General features: G+C 38.6%; 1 protein-coding gene across 1 annotated transcript in view; it reads left to right on the forward strand.

Annotated features, from left to right (window-relative positions):
* Positions 1-26,016, forward strand: part of ca16b (carbonic anhydrase XVI b) — a 110,558-nt gene that overhangs the window by 16,064 nt on the left and 68,478 nt on the right. Inside the window, exon 2 of the mRNA XM_044348526.1 lies at positions 9,118-9,222. Within this exon, the coding sequence (XP_044204461.1) occupies positions 9,118-9,222 (105 nt within the window). The remainder of the gene's footprint in view (positions 1-9,117; positions 9,223-26,016) is intronic.

Below are 26,016 nucleotides of genomic sequence, written 5' to 3' on the forward strand. Positions count from 1 at the left end.
TTATAACGCCACTCGATTTCTTCCATCACAACTCTTCTAAAGTTCCAGCAGCCTATACTTATTGTTGGACCACAGTAGGTACAGAAAATCTACCTATCATTATTCAAAGTGTAATATTTCTTTTTTTGGTTTAAAAAAAAAAAAAAAAAAAGACAGATTTTATTAGTTTTGGAGGGAATTGAGCCTGAAAACTCTACATCATTAAATATTCACTTTTGGTAATTATAAGAGATTTTTTCTTACTACTTTTAGAAAATGTGGTTATTTTCATAACAAATCAGTTTGAACAGTTGGAAACACTCCGAGTTGATTACTGTTGTTACTGTAATTTTAGTTGTGAAAAACAGTGGGGAGGAGGGTAACCAGCGGAGAATGAAAATCCCTCGGTGTGAGAGAGAAATTATTTCATTTTCTTGAACATGCAATTACATTTTAGCATCTAGGCAGTGTAATGACATTAAAATGACATGTAATGACATTGACCTCTGCAGAAAAAAAAACATTGACTTAGTGTGCAAATGAAGTTGACATTAAACATTAAAATATCTGTTATTGGAGAAATTCTCCGAGGGAGGCATGGACCCTGCATGCAATAAACAGCTGTGTGACATGCTGCCACTTTTTAAAGCGTTGTATTATGTCATATGGCTCTCAGATGATGATGATATTTGCCTGTTTAGCGCTAGTGATGAAGTGTAAAAATGTTATACCACTCTTGTCATGTACAGGTAGGTTTTTACAATGTGTACATCTCTCATTACACAAGCAAAGTGTGTATTCACGTCTAGGTCCTTTTAAAGATCTAGAGAAAGAAATATTGAACTGCGTACAGTAAACTACAAACTAGCGAGGCCACTTAAGAGGCTGCTACAGAGGTATCAACTGCATTGCTCTTCATGGTTGTATTTATCGTTTCTAAATTCAGCCTTCAAGTATTGATTAGAGTCCAACATCAAAGAGCATTTAAAGAGGAAGGGAGGAGGTCTGACTGCTTGTACGGCCTCGGGCAGGCATGAAGAGCCTGTTTGGAAGCGAGGCATGCAAAGTCCTAGTGCGGTGGTATTATTTATGGCTAACGTTGAGTCATTTGGCCAGTGATCTGCAGGTTAGGTATATTTCATCAGAGCTAGGCAGATGTTTTCTTCTAAGGCGTATTTCTACAGGTTTATGACTGTGCAGCTGAATTACAGTATGTTACAACCTGAAATACAAGACAATACACAGATTTGTAGATGCTTTTCTCTAAATCACCTCACTGTCACTACAAAAACATACAATTTCAGCCTGGATGACCCTAGCTGTGATCAAATCAATGACCTAGCGGGATCATTGTCACACTCTGCCTGTTGACTTAGATGGAACAATTTACATGACCAGTAATCAACCATCACCATTTATGAACAGCAGTAATATGTGAGGAGTGTAATGTATCCACCAGAGGCAGCTGAATTTATTTCAGAATCAATAACTAGACAATTCATGCAAGGCTGCACACCGTGTCCTGAGGAATGACCTCATAAGCTCTTGGCACTTAAGCCATCCAATTGCCACACATATTGAAAATTGAAAACCTCACTTTCTACAGTAAATTTTTCGGACACTGTCAGAGCTGTAATGTACAGTCCTGCCACTGCGTACAGGGGAGACATGTTTGAGGATTGTTTATTGTGGTCTGTGAAAGGAACAAGCCGTAGCTGGTCAAGTAAAGGGGTCACCAGCACTGAATTTGTTTAATCTTGTTAATGGTTTTCATCAGAGTCCCTGATGCACTCAATCACTGAAGCACTCCAGCTATTTAATGCACTTAATTCACTGTACTAGCATTGCCCTAGAAGCACATTTGACAGAAGATTGACATCATTTAAATTTACAGTGTAATTTCACAATTTTTGAGGAGTAGCTGTCTACTCAAGATTCAGCCTGTATGTAAGTGAAGTGGCTATGAGTTCTCCACAGGAAGTTGTGCAGATTTAATTCATAAAAGGGTCAGTTTTGGCCAGACAATAGAACAATAGTTCTTTACCGGCTTCTTATGAATAGAGAATAAATGCCAGGATGTGTTTTTTTTTTTTTCTCCTTTTCTTTCTTTTTTCTATTCAAGGAAGACTGAATACACTGGAGACTTTCATCTAGACATTTTCGCCCACATGCTCTATCTAAGCCTGATGTTTGATGTGCTGTGTTCCTTACTTATTCCTTGTAGTAAAAGGTTGAAGAACAGCGTAACACATGGCATGTCACGCTGCCCAGGCCTCATCACCTCTGACTTTCTGTAATATTATAGCACAGATAATATGACATTTCCACAGTATACCTTTTTTTTTTTTTTTTAAGAGGAGAAAAACAGCAGGGAATATACGCCTCTAAACTGTGAGTGGGTTGAGAGTTGGTGACACAGTTGGATTTGATTATAATGAGATGGCCTTATCCACTTCTCACCAGATAAGTTTAGAGAAGAGGCTGCAGAGCAAGTGTGGCATAATGAGGAAGTCGAGTATGCCTTCTTTGCCGTTCCTCCCATTCTGCTCGCTTTGTTCCTTAATGAAACACAAACAAAAATGTTTTCTGTTCAGGAGGAACTCTAAGGTTGTAATGCACAGAATACCCACAAGGATTTGTGTGTTTTTTGACGTTGTTTTTAGATTCTATTTTTTTTAAAGTTATCTATGACTTTCTGTCACTTAGCTACTTCTACTTGTCTCCCTATCTCTAAGCTGTATTTTAGGATTTCAGCACCCTGCATGGCACTGACAAAAACCTCTCAGCTCTGTTGAATGTGCAGTAGCACTTCCTGTCAATTAACATGATGAACAAAAAGCCAGACAGGCCTTGACGTGTACACAGACATGTTTATACATGCAATAGAAAAAAATAATTAAGGAAAGGTGTCAGCTGAAATTTTTTAAATTAGTTTTTGGATTTTTTTATGTACTTATTTTTCATCTAGTCAGTCAAAGAACAACTTTAACACTAGACTAATGGGCTTAATTTTACTGTAACATGGTTACATTTCTTTGGCCCAAGGGTCCTGATGTCCTCTTTGCTGAAACTGCTTGTTTGCTTTTAGCTGTGTAGGCCTAAATATCTGCATTGGGATTTGAGTAGTTTTATTATTTCTGAGCTTGATGTTTTAGCCCCGAGGCTCGGCTCCCTCTGTGCAATATCTTTGGCTGATCTTGGCAGTTCTCATGTTCCCGAGGTCCTTGGTGTGACTCGAACACTTCCGGGGATATCAAGCCACATCACCCACTTCCCGAGGAATGAGAAACACATGCACGTTCAAGATCAAGCTCAACTTGCCCCCTCTTTCTCCTCCTGTTCCTTTGCTTCGCAGAGGTACCCCGACCTTGTTTTACATCTGTGACTTGTCTCGTAATAGAGGGTAACCGTGAAAAGCCTTACAGAGTGTGAATAGACTGGAAATGAAATGAGTACATTGGAAATATGTGTGCGTTTGTCATAAAGGTACGTTTTAGTGAAACATAGAACTGAGCAGATGTCCTTTCCTTTGACAGTTGACTCAATGGATTGCAGATGAGATTGCACAGACAGCAGCTGTCTCTCTCAGAATGCACATTTGTTCCTCATATACATAGCAATTTTGCATCAAGAGCCTGCCCTTTACGCACTCAGGATGGCTATGAAAAACAGCTCACTTCTGTTTAGTAAGAATTCAGACAGAATAATGTAAAAGTTGTTTAGACTGTAGTTTGTCTAATTAGTAAATTTAATGATATGCCTTCTCTCTCCCTCTAATTAAAGGAATAGCTGAGAAAGTAGAGATGGGTGAAATGAATAAGCTTCCCTCCCTGTCGAGGTGTGTATGTAACTGTATGAATGTAAAGCAGGCCAACGCTGGAGGAGAATGTGAAGGATAACAGCACTGACTGACTGACGTGCCGGAAAAAGATTCCACTTTATTCAACCACACAATTCAACACATCGTGTTCATTAGGCATGTGAAGGTGATGAGCCAAAACACCCTGGTGGATAAAGTGCAAACTCTTCGGGGAAGTTAGTGTTTTATTCTTCACATATGTGTGGTTTTTTTTTTTTCTGGCTGACAGGTAAAATAGTGACAGGACACACAATGTTTAGGCTTTGTGCTTTATTTCTAGTGTTTGTTTTTTCTTCTTAAGCCAGCTTTATATGTTAATAGCTACCCATTGAGATATGATGCACTGTTTCTATACAGTGAGTTCATTTGCAACAAATCACATTTGTGAGTTGAATCAAAAGTTTTATCACTGTTTATGTTAATAATAGGCTGATGGTGTTTTAGTGGAAAGAATATTGATGTTGATTGTGTATTATTATTATTATTATTATTATTATTATTATTATGTATTTTATATTACAGAATGATAAGGTTGATTTAAACATATTTTCTATTATTATTTATTTATAGTATTTCTGCCACATATGATTGATTGATCTACAATCAAGTGCATTATTAGTGTTCAATCTGGAAAAAAAACCTCAACAACACAGAAAACTACCATCCCTAGAAATTGCAGTCGTTGCACTGCATTGGATTTGAGAGTATTTGCTTTAATATAACTAAATGAAAGCACACACATACATATTGCATTTTACTTGTGGAAAGTAAATTCACTTTCTCACCATCACTCTGCCTCCACTCTTTGTTTAACCACACTACACGGACCTTGTAACTCTTTAATCCATCCCCAAATAATCCGTGACGTCTCGTGGACGTGCCGGACAGGCTGTCCTTCACAAACCTGATGCTAACGCTGGAGATGAGATTGATATTTTAACTCCAGCCCCCAATGACTAATGCAAGTTAAACGCTCCTGTGGTTGTTGTTAGGCTGCTGTTTTTCAAGGGCTCTCAGGGGTTCTTGGCTTGTTGTTGAGTGTGATATTATGGAACAAATAGCAGGGCTTAATGGTGGTGTAGATGATTTAACTGCCCTCAGGGCAATGAAAAACGGAAAATCATTTTGTGTGTCTAGACATTACAGAAGGTGTTGTTCTGGTGGGGTTTTGTGTTTTATTTCCTCTGAACTTCCTAAAAATACTCACATGTAAAAAAAAGGCAAAGTTTCACAATGTCTGAATGTAAAATGATTTTTTAGGCCAAACTATCTATGTGATGACTCATTTAAACTAGTAGCTAACCTGCATGATTTGAATTCACTTGTGTTTTTTAGATTTAAGAGTCATGAATGTTATTTGAGTGCAGTGCGGCTCTACTCAGTCTCCTTCAGGCCCAACACCGACTGTGTTGTCTGCTCTGCTCTATCAGAGATGCTGTGGCTTTAATCCTTTGCCCACAGGGGACGGCTGACATGGATGAGTGTAAACTGTTGACATGGTGCTGTCTCCTATGCTCTCTGATCAAAGACAGTGCAGCCCTCCTGTTTCACAACCTGCTTTCAAATATGCTCCTAGTCTCTGCCACGGAGACTCCAGCTCTCTCTGTTTTACACATTATTTTAACCTCTCAATAGTGAACTGATCTGATAATAACAAAGCAATCATTTATGACGTTATCCACGTAGCCTCTGTGACCTCCCTGCAAACAATGAATGTGATTTGGAAAACAATATGTAGGCTAAGTGGCTCCTACTATTCCAGCGGATACCATTTTTGGAGACGGTAATGTGCTGACTTTAAGTGCAAGGAAAGACTTGATGTAGTGCTTAGTTTAATTAATCCCCAGTAATGATGCAACTATTAGTAAGAGCTGAGTTTGTCTTAAGTGGCTGGAGGTGTGTGTGTGTGTGTGTGTGTGTGTGTGTGTGTGTGTTTGATGTGTGGAAATGCTGATCAAGCCAACGACAACTCATCGTCAAACGGTGGCTTAGAATAATAGCAGACCTCCATGGACTCCTGGAACTAAGTTTACCTTTAACCTCACAAGACTCCTAACAAGTGTGATATATAGTGGTTGTCATGGTTACAGTATCATGATACAGTGTTGGGTCTGCATGCAAAAATTCATGAACCGCAGGGAAATCCAGTCACATGCGTACTGTAAATGGAGATTTGAAAACTGTGGTAAAATCCATTAAACAAGCATAATCTGTATATTGTTTGGTAGATAATCCTACAGTAGTTTATAGCATTTGTATAGCCGTGCTAAAATGCAGTTGTCGACAGCATCAGATGTTTCAGCAAATGCCTCCAACGTCATGTTTCAGTGTCAAATCCTTCTAGCAGATGTGGGAATTATGACTCGAGTAAAAGAGGAAATAGTGTTACAGGTGTTATAGAGCTACAAAGTCTGCAGAGGAAGAATGTCTAGATTGACAGTCAACATTGGTTTCTTTTAACCATGGCAACGATTGTTCCCTAACCTCAACTGTGATATTTACCCAAACCACAATCTTTTCCTAATCCTAAGCAAACCTCAGTCATAACTGTGTAAGATCAGAACACGTTTTTTTTATTTTTTGCAATGGTTATTTGTAACAATAATTGAAAGAATTGACAAATTATGTTGTCATGTGTCGATAAAGGGGCGTCAGATCAGAAAACGTCTTACATCGTTATGGAAGGCAATTGCAAACAACATATTTTGTTGTTTAGTTGGGAAGACTTGCTTGTCAAAATTGCTCATTGCTGAGAGATGTGTAACCTAGAGCTGCATCGATAAGTCAATGAATCAATTAGTTGATTGACAGAAAATCAATAGGCAACGATTTTGATAATCAAATAATCTTTTAAGGAGTTTCTTGAGGAAAAAAAATGGCAAACATTCATTAGTCCCAGTTTATCCTCTGTGATAAACCGATCATCTTTCAGTTGTGGACTGTTGGTTGGACAAAACTAGATATTTAGAAAAGTAAACGTGGCCTCTGGGATGGACATTTTTCACAATTTAATGGAATTTTACAAACCACAAAAAAAATCATTTTTAATTAATTGAGAAAATAATAGATCAGTCAATAATGAAATCATTAGTCATTAATCAATAGTTGCAGCCTGAGTTAAGTAATACAACATGGATTATCCAAATGGATTTAAAAAGAGAATCACAGCAAGTTTAACAGTAATTTCTCCCTCCATTTTGGGTCTGGCATATTGTCAATTCTGGTTCTGTTTTAGTTTTTCCTGCCATTTTCTTTACACAGAAACAATCTCCTTGCCCAGTTGTTTGCATCCTTCTAGCAATGGGGAACCAATATTAGCATCTCCAGCTTTTGAATGCCACAGTGGGTTTTGACTGCTTAAAGCAACACAAAACACTCTTGTTTTGCTCATGCACCTGATTGACAATGGCTTCAGCTCGACATTTTCTTCTCCGCTGGCACAGGCTGCATCCGTTGTGGAGCATGTTTTCCCCACCGAGTTTGATTATTGCATGCCTGGGACTTAATAGGCTCTAGGGAGTGTCTGTGCCTAAGGACAATTTGTGCCCCTAGCATTCGGTGTAATTCTGTTGACAATGTTTGATTTCTTTTGGGCAATTTGCCCTTAGAAGTTAAATTCGTGCCCAGAAGACATGGGTCTGATGGTCTACGCTCTTGGAAAGACAGGCTGTCTGCATTTGACTAAAAGCAGTTTCCACACAGGAGCTTAGCAGGCAAGCTGTTAGGACATTATTACATCCATACATATATTACAAACATATTGACTGGCCAGTCCATTTACATTTTTTTTGCCAGACCAGCTGCTGCTGTAAAGGATTTGATTGATGGTAACTGTAAGAGAGCAGGAAGCATCATAGGGCCTGCCTCTTGTTTTCCGCATATCCCTGATGGTGATGGTCATTACCACCCATTAAGGCTTTGTGTCAAATGATGGCACCTGGTGCTGAAAGCAAGGGATTTTTACTTTGTGCACATAGTCACTGCTGTTTCTGTTGCTTTTGTCTTCAGTGGTTTAGTTTGCAAAGGCTCAGAAGTTTAGGAAGCTGTTGACTTGCCAGGCGGGTAAAGGGAACTAAAGATACTGGACAAACGTTATCTTGTTAAAATATGTTTCAATCTCTGTCACCTCTGGGGGTTTACAGTCCATGCTGGGAGTAGCTGCCAAAACTGCAGTTTTGAAGATTTGAGACGCTCTGACTGAATGTTTCTATTAAATTGAAGAGTCACTTTGTATTCTACAATTTCAAGAATATAGTATAGTAGTAGTAGTAGTAGTAGTAGTGGTAGCTATAGCAGTAGTTTTAAAATTGCATTTATTTAAGTGTTATATTTACAACCCACTGGCCAAAGAGAACATTCATACTGGAAAATACCATAAAAACTGTATGTTTGCAGCAGTTTTTAACTTGTTTAAACATGAATTTACCACTTTCATTTACCGGCAACATGTCACACACCATCATCACAACCACCAACAGGCAGGGCTCAGAAGGTGGCCTGAACACAGGCTACACCTGGACCATCCTGGGTCTGCTCAAGATGGGACAGATGGTGAGGCTGTCCATCCCAAAATAGCCTATATATAACATGGAGTTTACATGCCAGGACGTGTTCAGCTGTTTACACGCAGTTTACCTGAAACCAAAAGTCTGACATTAATGTTTTATTGAAAATCAACTGAGGTTTGTCTTTGCTGTTAATGCAGCTAATGTTTTTGTTTATATTATGTTTAATTAAAATTTCTTTCTCTTTATGAAATTACAAAATACAAAATATTATAGTTGAAAAATAGGGTGGGAAAGTACTTTATGGTACCCATCAGGGTTTATCCGCACCACTGACAAATATTTTATCAGCATTTTACTTTGAGTTGACTTCAGTGGTTGTAATTAGAAAACCAAATACTGTGTTCATGTTTTATGAACCAAAACCTTGGATTTTGTGTCTGAATTTCTAATGCCAGTTTTTAATTCAATGGGAATTCATTATTCTTACAATATCTGTGAATGGCAACAACTACATCACATGGTTAAGGTTTGGGCAAGGTTCAAAATGGAACAGAAGCCCCAGTATTCTTCCTGCACTTGCATAGAAAATTTGTGTTGAAACTTTTGACATCAGCCTTATACATTTGTAGACATGTAAAAAGATAATTTCATAAATTGCGGTGATATTTGTCATGTCATGTTGTTTTAAAAAACAAAAACAACTCTCTCCAACTCGTCCTCTCATTCACTCAGGCTGTAGATTTTCTGATTCTCTCTCTCTTCTTCCCACAGTTGCATCGAGTGGCCAACCTCACCACGCTGGAGTCAGGCATCATGGGAACACGGGTGCAATGAGGGAGAGGAGGGCAACCGGTGACCCTTACTGGTCCTATTCAGGTGAGCTCTTATTTGTGCGCTGACCAGAGCCCTCAGTAGGAGGAGATTTGAAAACGCATTTCTTTGACTTACTCACCTCTGCTCTTGTCTGGCCTATCATTCTCCTGTTTTTGTGGCATTTTGCCAGCAACCCCTCACACTCTACGTCCACACTGCTGTAGCCAGAAGATTAAATTAGATATTTACTGTTCATATAACAGTATACCTGCACTGTATGTTTTCATTGCTCTTAATAACTGCAATCACTGCAATGCACTGGAGATAAAAAAAAAACACTAAAATACAGCAAAGTGAGTCTATATTCAGAGTATCTTCAAGCCAGTTGTGATTAACCACGGATGAGTCAACTCCATAGAATATTTCTTGTGTGTAAATTGTGTGAACTGGACTGCTTAAGGATCAAATCATGTGTATGTAATTTAATAAAGACCTCAAATTAAGTAGTCAAACTTTCTCTTCTATGACAAGAAATGGTTTCAAATATGTAAGTCACACTCATGGAACAGAAGAAGATTAGGACTTACGTAACATTTTCAGCAGACCTACTTTCATTTGAACTGAAGTATATGTATCAGACAAACAGTAGGCCTTCATGTGAAAACCTAGCTAGATAGAGTTGTTTTAATTCCTGCCCCCATTATTGTTAATATACATGCTTTTAATGCCCAACTAAGTGCTTCTGGGAATTTCTGTTGGCCTCTTCCTCTAATTTCTCAGCCATCTATCTTTTAACAAATTGGAAAGATGGACAGATACAGCAGCCCAAATTGAACACTCAGATGTGAGCTCTAATGGATGATTCATTACGGGTACTTTTTATGCTCGTAAATATTCTCAAAGTGATATGTGTTTGCATATGTGTATTTGGATGTGTTTTCCATGTGAAAGTGGCAAATTGATGTTTAAATTATGTTGCAGTGAAATCTTGAAGGGGCAGCAGCTGAGTTACAAGCTTTAGAAAGTTGTTTATTTTTAAAGTCTGAAAGTAAAGAAAAAAAAAACAAATTTAGCAAAACATGGATATAAAAATATTTTGGTAGGCATATATCCAGTAAATTAACATTTTTACTTTTAACACTCTTAACATACTGCAATGCTACCAGCTGTACAGTATTTATGCACTTATGAAGCATCCTCCCACTATATGAACATACATACTCAACGTTTTTAGGCAGGTATATGCAGATCAGGAGATGCATTTCTTTTTTGGCAGAGAACAGATCTGATAAGTACATACACTCACCGGCCACTTCATTAGGGACACCTGTGCAATCTTATGCAATCCAATACAATGCCTATACAATGGTGTTCCTAATATTTTGTCCACTCTATGAACATACATGAGGGGGCCAAAATATTAGGAAAGCTTTTCAATATAATGCCCCCCAATACACCACCACCATCCACAAAGATCACCTTTCTGACAATGTCAACAAAAATTGAAAATGTATAAGCTTCGCAAATATAGAATTTATGGCAGAGCTGCTGTATTGGATTGCATTAGATTGCACAGGTGTTCCTAGTAAAGTGGCCGGTGACTATATGTTCTTTCAGAGCACAGCTTCATATTCAGCTGTACACCTGAGACCCCAGTGCAAACACAGTCCTCCGTTGACCATTGAGCAGGTCCGATGGGAAATAGGGGTTATGCGCTTTGATCAAGGGCACCGCACTGGAAAGGTCCAGGCAGTAAAACAGCCAGTAAAAATGTATTTACAGGTTCCAAGGTTCAAAAACACCACCTAGCAAATAACTAACTTCGTCCCTCTGCTCTCAGAGAGCATCACAATCTCTAAGTAATATTACACCAAGGAGATATTTTGTCTTCAATATTGCGCTTGCGAGCTCAGAATCCCATGGTTTTTGGACAAGAAAATGGTGCAAATAACAGCAAAAAAAAGAACTCTGCTTACTTTTGGCTCAAGTTTGTTTGGTATTCATGTCACTTCTGATACTGATCTTCGTCTCTCCCAGTTGTCTAGCAGAGGCAGTGAAAGTGTGTCTGCTTTGACTATCCAGTCATGATTGCTTTTTCGCTATCTACAAGGTGTGTGGAGCACATTAAGGAGAATCCTAATCACTTGATTTCTGGATGCCTCAAAGAACTGAAACCTTCAAAATAGTCTTCTTTAATCACAATATATTAATTTCCCTAAAATGTAACTTATCTGATCTTATCTGATCATCAGCTTCGAGTTTTTTAGCTCTTTTATTAGAACATTTGTGATTATAGCAGCACTGTTGGCTTTTTGTTTAGACTTGTATCAGAAATATCAGTCAGGTGAGTAGCACCCACATTACTAGAATGTATTTTTTAGTCAAAGTAGTACGCTTGAGGATTTTTTAACATATATCCAATCACTCAAAATGGGTTAGAACCCCATGTAGTGCAGTGTTGAGTGGAAGTGGTATTATCAACTTAGATGGTAGATGACAGCCTAAACAATAGTGAAGCTCATGAGATATGATGACATTTACTGTGTGAAACCGTGCATCTCCTCTCTAAAAGTTAATGTTTTATGATGTCGTAAATTGTATTAATCTTTTATGAAGTTAGCAGAGGTGGAGGTGGCCTGCCTCTGCCTGCCTCTGCACAGGAAATCCTGTATTGTTGTAGCAGCATTACATTCCTATCCATCTTTATCATGCAGTTGTACTCTTTGTTTTTCAGCTGTGGTCATGTGCAGATCATTGATCTTTGTTCAAATAATCATATCCATTGCGTTGCTTGGAGAGACCAAAACCAATCCCTCAGGACTTGATGTTGTCTGAAGAGTCACATTGAATTCTGCCTCTTTCTGTAAAGAAGACATTGGACATTTAGGACCATATGTTTTCTATTCAGTGTTATGTATCTTTATGTAAACAGTCTTAGAGGCAGACTGTTTTAATGCCTATATTTGGTAACCAATTTGGGAAGCTATTCTGCTTTGTTGTAATGCACATACAGTTGTATGCATGCTAAGTAAGATGCAGGCTGTTAATTGAGGGATGACTGAACCTCTTTATGTTTTTGAAACATTTCATATGGGGATGACAGATAAAAAAATGAACAAACATTCAGTTAGGGTCAGGTTTTTCTAAGAAGCTGGTGACACGGGTTGGTTTTGAACATTGATTTCAGACCCGTACAGAGCACTTATTCCTACCAGTCAAGGCAGCTGGCTGATTGTACTGAGAAAAAGGGAAGCATTGAGGGAACACAGCAATGTCCATTGCTTTGGAAAGGTAATTAGTGGCTAAGGCTGTGAATGGGGGACAGACAAGCGTGCCTTAGCAGCTAAATGGTTATTAAGGGCATTTGCTCTGTGCAAGTGAGTGTAAAAGAAATGCACACAGTCGGGTTAGTCTGAAGCTGGAAGGTACTGTTACAAGACCGACTTCAGCTCTATGAGCTAGACATATGTACATAACATATGAAGGAGCACAGGACCCTTTGTTTCTACAGATGTCTCTGGACGAGAGCTGTTTGAAGAATGTAGAACAATATTAGTCTCAGAAACTGGAGCAATAGCAAATATAATGCATTTAGAAACAATGAAGAAAGTCTCTTAAATTCTTAATTTATTTTCAAGTAATTGTTCTGGTCAGAAGTTTCATTTGTATAAGCTTAAATGTAAACTGTATGTTGAAATAACAATGGGAAATTATTAATTACATTAACATTTTCTCCAATTGATTGTTTCATACAGTTTATTACTTTGGACATTTGGTAATAAATATATGACATAATGGTTTTATTTTTTCACATTACATAATGATATTAATGCTATCGGTGTCAAAATACATTACATACATTTCATGATAAGAGAGAGTGCTAAGACCTTGTATTTTACACATTAGTCCAACGCTTCAAAGAATGAGGCAGCCATTGCAATGAGAGCCCTTATCATTCCAAGACATGTCACCTTCCTGTGTGCTTTGGTTATGAACCTCCAATGTAAGAAGCCTCGAAACCCACACCCTGAAATTTGATTAAAAGTTATTTAAGGCGTGCTGCGTATGTGTGCATGGAGGCATTTTTCATAAGAGGGATGATATCATACTCACCATGACTCCCACAGGAACAGAGCTATGCATCATTTTTCCCCTTTTTATATCTCTGCAGGTTTTCAAATCTTCTCTGTTGGTTTCTCTGGCTTTCTTTTTATCAGTAGTTTTATGTTTTGGCCAATATAGGCAGTAGTTTGCTTTTGATTGTGCACTCTTGATTTATTGTTCTAGTTTAATTACAGCACAACAGTTGGAGTACGTTAATGTGCATTTGCTGTAGCATTACGCTTGATCTCCTCTAACAGTGTGTAGAATAATTTAGAAAAAACAAAAGGCAAAGAAATATTCATTTTTCACTATATTATGAGATTTTGTCAGGCCCCTTAATCAACTTGCATGTCATTCCTGACTGGTATGAAGCAATTATGCTCAGTGAAAAGATTTATGTTCCTGCTGTGCTCACTATAAGAATTTATGATTTTAGTTAAAAAAACATTTGAAAAATGGTATAAAGAGCATAATGCCACACTTATGTAGCCCACTTGTTCAGATGACATGGTAGCCTACCTCCACAAATGATTAAAATAAAGCTATTTATTAAAGCACTGCATCTCATTTATACATTACTCTGAGCACAACGCTTCATATGCATAAAGCTCCCGCTGTCTGTTTTGTAGAGCAGCAGTCATGGATGTTTGGATTGAAGCCACTTTGACGAGCTGTTGCAGCCACTGCGAGAGCCTGTTATTGTGTGATACTCGTGGATTATATTTCCCCTCAGCCTGACTGTTTTATTCCACTTCACTGAGGTTGCCGGTGATCATTAGCAATCTTTCCACTCATGTCTCACATAATGAAGTGAATGAAGTGTCATTTTCAATCAATTGCTATGTTGATCCAACTTAATTAGTACTTCAGAGGATACAAAACAATATTAGGTAACTCACTGTTCTCGATTGCCAGTGCTGTTTGTTTTGTCTTTGAATTAACCCTCAATTCTACTGCAGCACGCACTTTCTTTGGCTTCTCATGTTTTTTTTCACTACTTTAAATCTATCATATTTTTCTCTTCATTTTTTGGTTAAAATGTGTAGCTAAAAATGCATTTATTAGGTATTCCCAGCTTTTAAGATCAACTTGTCAATCAAAAATAATTCTGCAGCAGTACAGTTTATGTTAACATAAATCTTTGTAGCTATGTTAACAAGTCGACCACATGATTTCAAAGCGGAGTTTCTGGGTCAATATCAAAATGTGACTGTGCCTTTCAGATTGGTTAGTCGGGTTTGACATGTTAAACCCTATGATTCATATAAACTTAAATTGGCTGGATGCTTGTGAAGGCAGTGCACTTTGTCTCTTGCGGCTTGACACCCCCCCCCTAAAAAGACTTGAGGGAAAAGAGCAATGCCATGTTGTCATGGTGCCCGACAGAAGGAGCTCTGCCTCCTGGAGGTAATGAATCGAGAGGAGGATTGCTCTCGGTAGACCTCCATGTACGAGAAGCACTTGACTTTAAAGCAAAGCTCCCTGACTACACGGCCGTACAAGGGGTTTGCATGAAGGGTAAAGTATGAGGCATTCTATACTGGGATCCAGGGAAATACTCCTCAGGGATGAAGATAACCAGCCGAAAGTATGTTTTCTTCTGAATTTGTCTGATAAGGAAGATAAAGGGAATTTTTATAAGAGCACCAGAGATATTGCTATGCTTCCACTGATTTGTTTATTTCTTGGGATTCCCATTAGCAATCACCAGCTCAACAGCTACTCTTCCCTTCATCCACAAGAAGAAAAAACAAGTTAAAAAACAACTACAGTAATTTAATGTAAAAATGTCTATCAGTCTTGATGAAATCCACTTTATTGTAAATAATAATGTTTTGCTCCTGATTGTTTCGAGACAGCCAAATACTGGATATTAAAGCTATCATGGGATTTGTTTGATATCATGAATCAGGTTGTCCAAATTAACATAACAAAGCAAATGCTAAATCCAATTTCTACCAGAATAGTTGTGTCAAGTCGATTTTCATTTGTTCAGCCCAATATCACAAATCGCAAATTTGCCTCAGGGGGCTTTACACTTTGTACAGCAATACAACATCCTCCATTCTTAGACTCTCGATTTGAATAATATACCCCCCCCCCCCCCCTCCCAAAAAAAAAGAAAAAAAAAAACTCCAAAAAATGGATGGCCAAACATGCAATAGATGCTGTGTGTACAGAATAGACCAAGATAGTAAAATTACAGCATGAAAAACATAAGTTCATTTTTACTTGTCAATATAATTGACATTAACATCAACTAGACAATTTGTCATGTGATTTTCCAAACAAACTGACTGAGATTGATGTCAGTCTAGGGCCTCTGTTGTGATATTTTTTTACATGTTGCCCATTCTCTAAATAAAAACAGGTCCTTTGAACAGAATCATCATGTTAGTCGATGGAGGACATGTCACGTGTTACATCTGCCATCTGATCGCTATGCACGCCAACCACAATCCATTCTAAAATTGCAGTCTATTCAAATGACCAGCCTTGCATTGATTCTTGCTACACTAACTGCTGCACTCAATCTGCTGGTTGGTAAAGCTTGGCCTCTATCTCCCTAGCCTCCACCTGCTAGACTATCTATTTAAGCCTTTAAGTAATAAGTTTCCCTGTTCTATCTATACCCATGGGGGGATTATTTTTGTTTCATTTTATTTACTTAGACTTATCCCCAAAGGGACTCTAGATGTTGTTGTGTCTAATGTGTCATTCTCAATCATATCAACGGGAACCTAACAAACAAATGTATTTTTCTTATGGCTTCAAGACATTGTTTCTGTACTGTTTTGCAAAGTCACAATTTGGAAGCCCCTTAAGTTAACTGTCATCGTTGCTACATTTAGTTAGTCCTCTCAACTATCCCATAAGGGCCAGATAGAAACAAGACACATCAGCTGGCTCTGTTTACACTATATTAGGTGTTTGCATATATGGTCATGTTCACACGTTTGTTGGTGCGTATGGTCCGTGTGGACCCTCACGGACATGGGCAGATGACCAAAATTTGCGGCAGACAGACCTTCGAGGCCACACAGATACAGGAAGTATAAATTGTGAACTATTGTTTTCTCTTACACCCCTTGAAGCCACTCTTTTCCAGGACTAACCAGCAACACACACTGGCAGGTTATGACGAGTGTCAAAACACCTGCAACCATTTTTCTCTATGTAAGCCTGCACATTGGCAGCATCTTGACAAATGTCATTGCGAGTTGATATGTGTCAGCTGTTCTATTTTGCAGTGCTGACATGCATCGACTCTCCAAGAAAGCAGCATATTTGATCACATTCACTCCCTCCAATCTCCTGATCAATATCCTAGCTACTGTACCTTGATTACTCTATGTATGGAGCGTCTAGTATGTGCTACGGGCATCAAATAATACTCTGGTATATGTTTCATTTTAGTGTTCTTTCTCCTTTTCCCTTTAGTTTGACTACAGGAAATGTGTTCATTTACAGTCAGGGCACGAAATTAGTGCCAGTCACCAGCCAAATGATGGTAAAATATGCAGGTGGCTGGTTGTTTTGCTCCATTCACCAGCCAAAAAAACAATGGTCATCTATTGAGTGGCTGGTAAAATTTGAACATTCACTAGCCATTTGACCGGAAGGCAAAAAAGTTGATTTTGCACCCTGTTTACAGTAATGTGAAACCATGAAGACCTTTTGAACTTTGTTGTGCTCATCCTGACACATTCCCTGCCTCTTCCCGTAGCCACGGTGCTTTCTGGACTTGATTGATTTCCTCCTCCTGAGAGAGCAGAGGGAGATTCATCTGTCTTACACTACGCATTTATAGTCGCAGCCATTCTCTGCGATGATGGAAGCTTAACACAACATCATCTATATTCCTCCAGCCTTGTTGATGTGTTGTATCAACCTGTAGTTGTACCTATACTTATTTTCTGAGAAAATGAGAGGTGCAGGAACACTAATTATTAAAAATGAATTTTGCTGGGGCCTAAGCTGACTCATTATTCATCTTGGTTATTGCTAGCAGTTTGGATCAGCCTTCGTCTGCCAGAATTGGTCCATTTGTCTCTGTCAGGGGTGGGCCCTTGACAGATGTGCCAATATGGCTGCCGAAGTTCTGTGCTTGGGGAGAGGCATCTTAATTCTCCATGATGTATCATGCTGGCAGCAACCAATTTAGCAGAATTGAGCTCCAAATCATCTTACTTCCCACTGCCTCTGACAATCTGTTTCCTTTCTCGAGATGAGGTAAATATATTAAGGACAGAAATAAATTAAGGATTCCCAAACCCTGAGATAATACTGTATCAGTGAGTTTTTGTTGGAGTTGATTGTTAGTACTGTCACATTGGCATGACCAGATAACAGAACAGTATTTTGGGTCAGTGCCACAAGGATACATAAAGTCAGGGCCCAGTGCACTGCAAATATGATAAATACAGCCAAATTTTCTGTTTTTCCTGTTTAGCCCAGATTGATGTGTTGGGCAGACAGGTTTGTTGTGTAAACCTAATTAATTTCATTTCAGGTGTCACATGGCATTGCTGTGCCTTGTGGCAAGACATTAGGCCTAGTTGGTGGCTCAGGTCCAACCTAATAGATGTAGACATGCTTGGCCTGCTGGGAATGCAATATTGAGGAAGTGTGAGATTGCCAGCCCACAGGTTTTCCTCTCTAATGTGGTTATGGTGATGAGCTGGAATGAGCTAGCTAGCAGCTCAGCAAATTTTTAAACTCATAATCATGATGACTTACTTTGTAAGGAGTACATATCCCCTCAGAGGTGAGGAGTTAATTGTTGGGGGCGAGGCCTTAATAGTGGAACAATGGCACAGTGTTGAAAGATGCACAATACTTTGCTTGAATTATAAAACAATGTTTGACTGATTATCATATGTTGAAATGCTGCAAGGTATTTAAGCCTTAGCCACTGAATTGTAACTGTATGGAAGCAATTGATGGTATTTAGTACTGCATTACTCCTAGATAACTGACATTCCTAGGCTTGTTAGATCGTTTATTCTGTGCTACTATCTCTAGTTCACTGAATTACACTGCTAACTATTGATTCCTGTCTGGATTCTAAATTATAAGGATCCTTGCTGTGTAAACATGTGGTCATCGTTGTCCCTGCTTAGCTTGCAGAATAACCGCAACATAGAAGAGTAATGGCTACTAAGGGGGTGAGCTGAGCTTAGAGGGGGCAATAGCTCAAAGTGGTTCAGGCCTGTGTTTGTTCTGTGTTACTTTGTGGGCTAATGGTGTCTGTGGGCTGGCTTACATGGTTTGATTTAAAATTACTTAAAAAAAGACTGTCTGTAATCAAAATATATTTCTGTAATTTGGTAAATGTAGGGTCTATAATTTGGTTTATCAATTACAATTATTATTGTAAATTGTAAAGTGAGTATAGCCCATACATTTCCACCATAAAAAAACAACATGCACCATTATCTTTCTGAAAGCTTAAATACATTAATTTAACTTGAACCTGCTTTATAGTCTTATAGTAGCAGGTAGAAGGAAGATCACTCCGGCCTGTCACCCTTTGTCTTTTAGAGTCTCATGACTCATTTAAGTGGGAGCTCATATACCTGCAAGGGCTAATAAATAATGCAGATATATCATGAAATTATTGGGGTAGAAGCTGTTCTTTGCAATCTAAAATGTGACAGTCTAAACCTTTTTGTGTTATATGCAAACATCCTCACTGATTTTCACTTAATATTGTCAGATTTTTAAAGCTGAAAGCTGAAAATGAAACTGTGGTCACACATGCATCACTACCACTACAATACTGCTTTTCATTCAGAGCAACAGCAGACTGGATTTGTTACAGAACTGTGCTAAAATAATTCTAATGTTTTTTTGATATTTTGAGTGTGCTGTATCCAGTTTTCTGAAATGTAAATAGAGCCATTGCTTTCTCTTTAAAAAATATGTACATTTTTTTAGCCACGAGCAGTAGTGGGAATCTTTTTTTGAAGCTAGAGGTCAAAGGACAACTTTCTTCTCTGCACACACCTCCGCTATTTCAGCCATGAATTGCTTTGGAAACATCAGCAACGTCCTTTTATTTAGTTGTCACTAACAGTAAGCTGGATTTCTTAGTGAATGTGTCCGTTTGAGGAAAGAGTAGTAGAAATCTGACAAAAGAACTTCAGGGGAAGGGAAAGTGAGTGTTCGTTTTTAGAGAACTATTATTTTGTATTTTTACCGCATAGTGGACACCTGCCTACAGCAACTTTAATTATGAAATGAATTTAACAGACCAGCGTTCACCTCTCTTCTGGAATCAATTTTCTGTTCCTCTACGTGAGCTCCCTCCTCCCTTTTATTCTTTAATTTTCCTCCTCATCTATCTTTCCTAATGCTGTTCGCATCTCAATTCTGAGCAGGGGTTTGCATGTGGATGCTATAGAGGTAGTAGGGAGGTTGAGACACAGACTGAGTTAAGGTTGGATTTAAAATGGCTTCTCGCTGTGCTTAGCTTCAACACTCATCTGGGGATGTGGTCATGTGCTATCCTGTGATTTGTGGCCTAATTAGTGGTTTTGGGGTACCTAGGGCTAAAAAACCTGCCCTGTTTCTCTCTCTGCTGCCTCCGGCTTTAATTTCTTCCACCCTCTTTCCTTGCTGCATCTACTGACTGACACATGTACCCACATATGCACACACACCCACTTTCAAGCTGTAAAAATACAAGCAAAGGATGACTGTGAAACTATGTGAATAAGCAACAGATAAAGGTTTAGCTGTGCAGATAAAGGCTTCTATGTACAGCCAATTTGTCACCGCTGGACTGAATACATGTCTGTTTAGTCCAGGTCAAAGTGCACAGGTGCAAAAGGGAAAGATGATGTTTACCTCCCCCAAGAAGGTTAAGAAGGATGGCCTCTTGTTCCCTGATTTAGTCTGTTACCAACATATCTCAGACTAATGGCTGGATTGAGGTGAACTTGCAGTTTTTAGCTGTTATCACTTCAGACTGTTCATGCACCAAGAGGAAGGTCTGAGGAAAGTCTGTTAAATGGAGTGGAGACCCTGTGATCTAACCTTTTAACAATCACCATCATCCAAACTTTGGCTACACAAGTGTTCCACTGTATCGTCTACCAAGAGTACTGTTGGTAATGAAATTAATGGTGAACTCTGGACTTTATGAGGACTTGATGGAGGTTAGCATTCTGTTACGTGGTTTCATATTTTTGCTTTGCCTTACCTACATACGCAAATGCTTCTTGTCGATTTGCATATGAACATATACTTGTCAGTAAGTGAAAATATTACACACAACTACTGTTAATGCGACTACTTCTACTAGCACTTCTAGAAAAAATTAAAGTAACATTTCACTATTGGCTAACTGTTCCTTTTTAATTGTTACTTTTGTCATAGTCTTGTGTAGCCAGACTTGTCTCCACAGCGCTCTGCCAGTGCTGGAGAATGGTCTGGCCGCACCCACTGTCATTCTGCAATGGGGGGAAAATACACTCTGGCTTGTTTGTATTTCTTTAAACCAATCAAACTCAGCAGCGCTAAGCCCAGGATGCAGCGACTCTGCCCTTGCAAAATAGTGGGGGGGGGGGGGGGGGGGGGGGGGGGGTTGAGCCCTGGCATTAATATAGCTAAATCCTTGCAAAAGAAAACACCACATTAAACAGTAAAAGGCGTATGTTGACAATGTTATATGACTTTTACTGATTTAAAACAAAACAAACGTAACTTGCCAATTTCTGCATGTAGATTGCTGGCTCAGAGGTTATTGTTATTGTTGTTTCATGTAGCGACTGGGATTTTCAAAACGGTAAGATGCAGATAGCAGAAGGGGAGGAGAATGCTGCCTGAAATAGGTGGCTAATGGCAGACTTATACCCATAGTCTACATCCGGTGACTCAGACTACTTTTGTCAGTGAATCTCTGTCCTAGCTGTGTCCTGTGTGAATGTATAATAGGTTTGTGCACATTTGTGGATTTCTGTTGTGAATAACAGAGAAATGGACTAGCCATTGGGAGGTAATTACAATGTCAGGACAGTTCATGGATCTCTGTATCAGTCCCAGACAGCCTGTGTACATGTGATTTGCAGAGCTGATCTCTGCTTCGTGATGAAAGATGAAAACCAAATTGTGGGTTGCATACTTTTTCCCCAGACTTTCACAACCTGTATCTGATATTGAAAACTACATCTAATATTAGGCACAAGTTGTCTTCTACACATATTGTGAAGAAGACATATTGTTTATCTCTGACTGCCATGTCACACTTGAGACATTTTGAAAGGTGATGACCTTCTAGGCAATTTAGGGAGTATTATTGAGACATTGCCACAATATAGAATTGGCCCTGTTCAACGGAACACTTAAAATAGCAGCTCTCATAAAATAACATGTACAAACTTGCAAAATGAAATTCCAGATAACATGTCATTTGAAGGTTCACCATGTGGGTGGAGATCTTTCACCTGTACCTGCTGACTGTGGCTAATGGTCTGCTTAGTGGTGACCTCATGCTGTGGGGTCATCCTAACACCGTGACAGGCAGGCAAGTGAGAGGCTTCAGTGAGTCTCACAACCTCTGTCCCCTGGGAGACAGCAGCCTGCCTGTCTCCTTATGCCTGTCCTGGATTATCGCTCTACAGTGACTTACAGTCAGCTCATCCTCCTGTCCCTCAGTCCCAGGGAAGAGGGCTCTCTAGCAGGCATCCACAGCTTCTCCTTCTGCCCTCTGTATCTGATGGTCAGCTGCTTAATGTGAGCCACGTTGATGACACAATTGGTTCTATAATCTTTGGGATGTGTTTAGCATTTTAAGTCACGTGGCAGCGTGGCACTAGGGATGGCAATGTTGGGCGGTGTCTCAGTCAATCCACCACTTTGGGCCAGACTGAAATAACTCAAAAACTTTTGAATGTATTGAGGATGAATCCTACAGACTTTGTTGATCCCCTGACCTTTCCTCTTAACACCACCATGAGGTTGACATTTTTCTTTTTTTAGTGAAATATGCTAACAATTATAGGATGGATTGCCATGAACTTTTGACAGGTATCCATGGTTCCCAGACAATATATCCTACCGACTACATGGATCCCCTGTCTCTTCATATTGTGCCCTCATGAGGTCGACGTTTGTGCTTTTTAGTGAAATGTCTCAACAACTATTGGATGGATTGCCATGAAATATGGTACACATGTGCATATTCCCCACAAGATAAATGGTAATAACTTAAGTAATCAGTTAATTTTTCTTCTAGCACCATCATCTTCTCAAAAATTTAATTGGTCCAGTATTTCGGTTCATGACCAGTAAAACTAATGACATTCCCATTAGCCCCCACTGTGCTTTTTGTTTAGTGCTAATTAGTGAATGTGAGCATGCTAATTCACCAGACAAAGATGGAGAAAATGGTAAACATCATGCCTGTTAAACATCAGCATGTTAACATTGTCAGTGTGAGCATAGTAGCATGCTTACGTTAGTATTTAACCCAAATTACTCCACTGTGCCATACAGAGCTGCTAGCATGGCTGTAGACTTTTACTCTTGTTACAATATGAAGCCGAAGTGTTTGGCAGTCGGCATAAATAGAGGTGAGGACAGTGGTTTGGGATTCATATGTACATATAGTACGCAATTGTTTTGGCCATTTTAGGAAGAAATAGCCAATCAAAAAATACAAATTAGCTGGATAGATGTTATAGATGAGATGATATCATGACAATGATTGGAGTCTTTCACTGTACCACATCCAAATGCCTACTTAAAACTGACACAGAGACAAAGGGAACATCCATAGGAGACCCTGTTGCCCCTTATACCCAATTGGATGAAAATGGCTCAGACTGACAGCCAGCGTTATCGTCATTAAAGCTCAGCACTCTCAGTGATGGGTCGAAAAAGTGGTTATTGTATGCCTTTCCTAATAGTCAGGTGCTAGAGTCATGGCTTAGTGGAAGTTCCTAGAGCCAAAGAAGAGATAATTAAACCAATGGAGGAAGCTGCATAAATGGAATATGAGGGTATGTCGGTTCAGAAAGAGGTGATGGCTTAGAGCGAGATAAGATGTTCTATGAAAAGAGGTGTAACAATAGGAATTGATGGAAAGGATGATGTGACACATTGGATATGGATTCAGTTATATCTTTTTCAGTGTGTGTGTTGGTGCCTAATCATGCTGGACTGTAATTGGTTCTGTTTAGAGAAACAAATAATTTATATTCTTGCTGTTTGCTCCAAGGACAATACTAGTAGTAACACATATTATGAAGAAGTCCTCACACATTATGGTGTCTTATCTACTTAAGTCTCAGTGCTTCATGTCCATTTTAAGGGTCCTCTGATTTGAATAACTGCTGAAATACCTACTAATTATTCCTTTTATCTATTTTTTTACTGTGATTTAAATATAATCTGTGTTTCTGATATTAAAACGTCCATCACACGACCAGCTGCAGGACATTTATGAGTGCTGAGGTTAGCGTCTGTGTTTCCAACAGTTAGCTGATATGAAACAGTTGCCCTTGGACAAAGGGGAGTAATGTAGCATCACTAATCAGTATTTCACTTTGCGGCTGTACAGAGGAGATCTGTGTTCTGCTCCATGGAGTGCTCACCTTTCTGTCCTGTTTACAATTAGCAAGAGGTTTTCTTATATTGATGCAGTGTTGGATTGGTGTCAATGTGAACTGATACACAGGGAGGGCAAAACCCAGAGAGAAAAACATTTTCTCTTTATACTGTGTTGGAAAAGAACAACTTTTTAATGTGTGGAAAGTCAACTACAAAGTTGAGGAAAAAACCTTTGATTTACTTCCTTTATTTGCTTTAGTTATATATAACCTTCTCTGCTCAAACCTAGTCATTAGTCAGAGAAACATAAGGTATGTAGCCTAATCCTAAGATGTATTAAGTCAATTTGCGGGAAGTGTGTTATAAGACATCCTCTACATCAAATATAGTACTTATGAGTTTTAGGGACCAAACTCATTGGTGTTTAATCTGAATATATCTAAGTGGAAAGGACTGGTTTTCAGAGAATGTGATCTTTGCCTGAGAAGCTGTATTAATGAAACATCAACAAAGAAATTATGAAGATAAAACATGGGTGCAGATCACAATAATACCTTTTGAAACATTCGTGTTTCACTGGGCACATAGATTGTCATGAATAATTCCTATGACTGCCTTTTTCAAACAGAATTTAATTGCTTTAGGAATTTATTTATTTTGGAGTTATGAGAAACATTCAATTTTCATTGGACTACTGACTTCTGATACACTGAGGTATCGTTCAAGAGCACAATTTCACAATTAAAGAAAAAACGATTTATTTAAAAGTTCACATTAGACTAAACATAGACATCCTATGATTTGATGAATTTTACCTCAGTAGCTAAAGCAAAGAGAGACTGAATCTATTGCATACCTGTGGTATTATAGCATCATAACAATCATGCATGCTTATCTTTCATTGTATCTCAACTAAGTTGCATAACTATACATTTAAAAATGATGTCCCCTTTCAGTGTAGTTCTCCACAAGGCATGCGATATTTATGCAGTTTATTTTTAGACTAAATGCAATTACTGGTCAGTTTTTCACTGCTACAGTTTGACAGTTTGATTACATAATTGAATCTTTGTTTTAACTGAAGGCCTTTGGAGATGTTGAGCCTGTTTGTTTGGAGCTCATCTTTAGGCATGGTGAATGCACAAAAATAATGAACAAATTTGTCTGCTTAACACCAAAATTTCCATAGCAAACTTTCCAATTGTCTGTCATTCTCAATTCAAACACTGATCAGATTTAATCCACAACTAAGGGCTGCGACACACCAAGCCGGCTTCAAAGAACTAGTGCCAACAAAGGCTAATTGATCAAACAGTTTGCTTCTCCTCACGTCTTGTACTTTAAAAAGTTGCACTTAAACACGCAAAAGCACAAAATCCATTTTCTTGGTGAAAGCAAAATTGAAACAGTTGTTTTCACAGCGTAATCAAACAGAAATAGTCTTTTAAAACATAAATTAAATTTACGTGAGTGAACTATTTGAATCATATATTAAAAATTGCCAGCGGTTACAATTGCTCCATGTCATTACTCAACAAATGGCCAAATGAAATACAAAGGATTTAACATTATAATGCAGCACTACTGTCAAGCTTTCCTGGAGGACATAAACTCAAGGAGACTAAACATATAAGGCACTTAAGGCCTAACCCATTTTTGTATCAACAAAAAGGGCTTTAGCCCACAAATGCTCATTACCATCCAGAAAAATAAAATGGGACGCTCCTACCTGCTGACAACAGGCGCAGATCTTAGTTGTTTTCGTGCAAGGAAATGAGCTGAGAAAATCTGAAACGGGTGAGGTGTGTGTGAGGAATCTTTTCACTGTAAGTCTGTGCTGATTAGTTTTACAAAGGATAATAATGTTATTTCACTTTGTCAGTACCTGGTTTATATATTCTCGATTCGGTTTAATTGGTACAGTAGCTGTAGTGTCAGAACTCTAGCTAATAAGGCCATTTTTTTATCCTAGAGAACGCATAAAATCAATAGCCGGAAACATGAAAATGCACATTCGCCAGTTGTACAGTAGCTTTGAAAAATATGTTTTGCCTTTTAAATGAGAAGTATAAAGGCAGAATTTCTCTGTTGGAAAAACTCATTCCCTGAGTATTGCTACTGTTTCTTCAACTTTCTGTAAAACCAGTTGTGCTAAATCCCTAACTTTTAGTTGGTGTTGATTTTTTTTTTTTTTTT

Source organism: Thunnus albacares, chromosome 4 (genome assembly GCF_914725855.1).
Source record: "Thunnus albacares chromosome 4, fThuAlb1.1, whole genome shotgun sequence".
Classification (NCBI taxonomy): Eukaryota; Metazoa; Chordata; class Actinopteri; order Scombriformes; family Scombridae; genus Thunnus; species Thunnus albacares.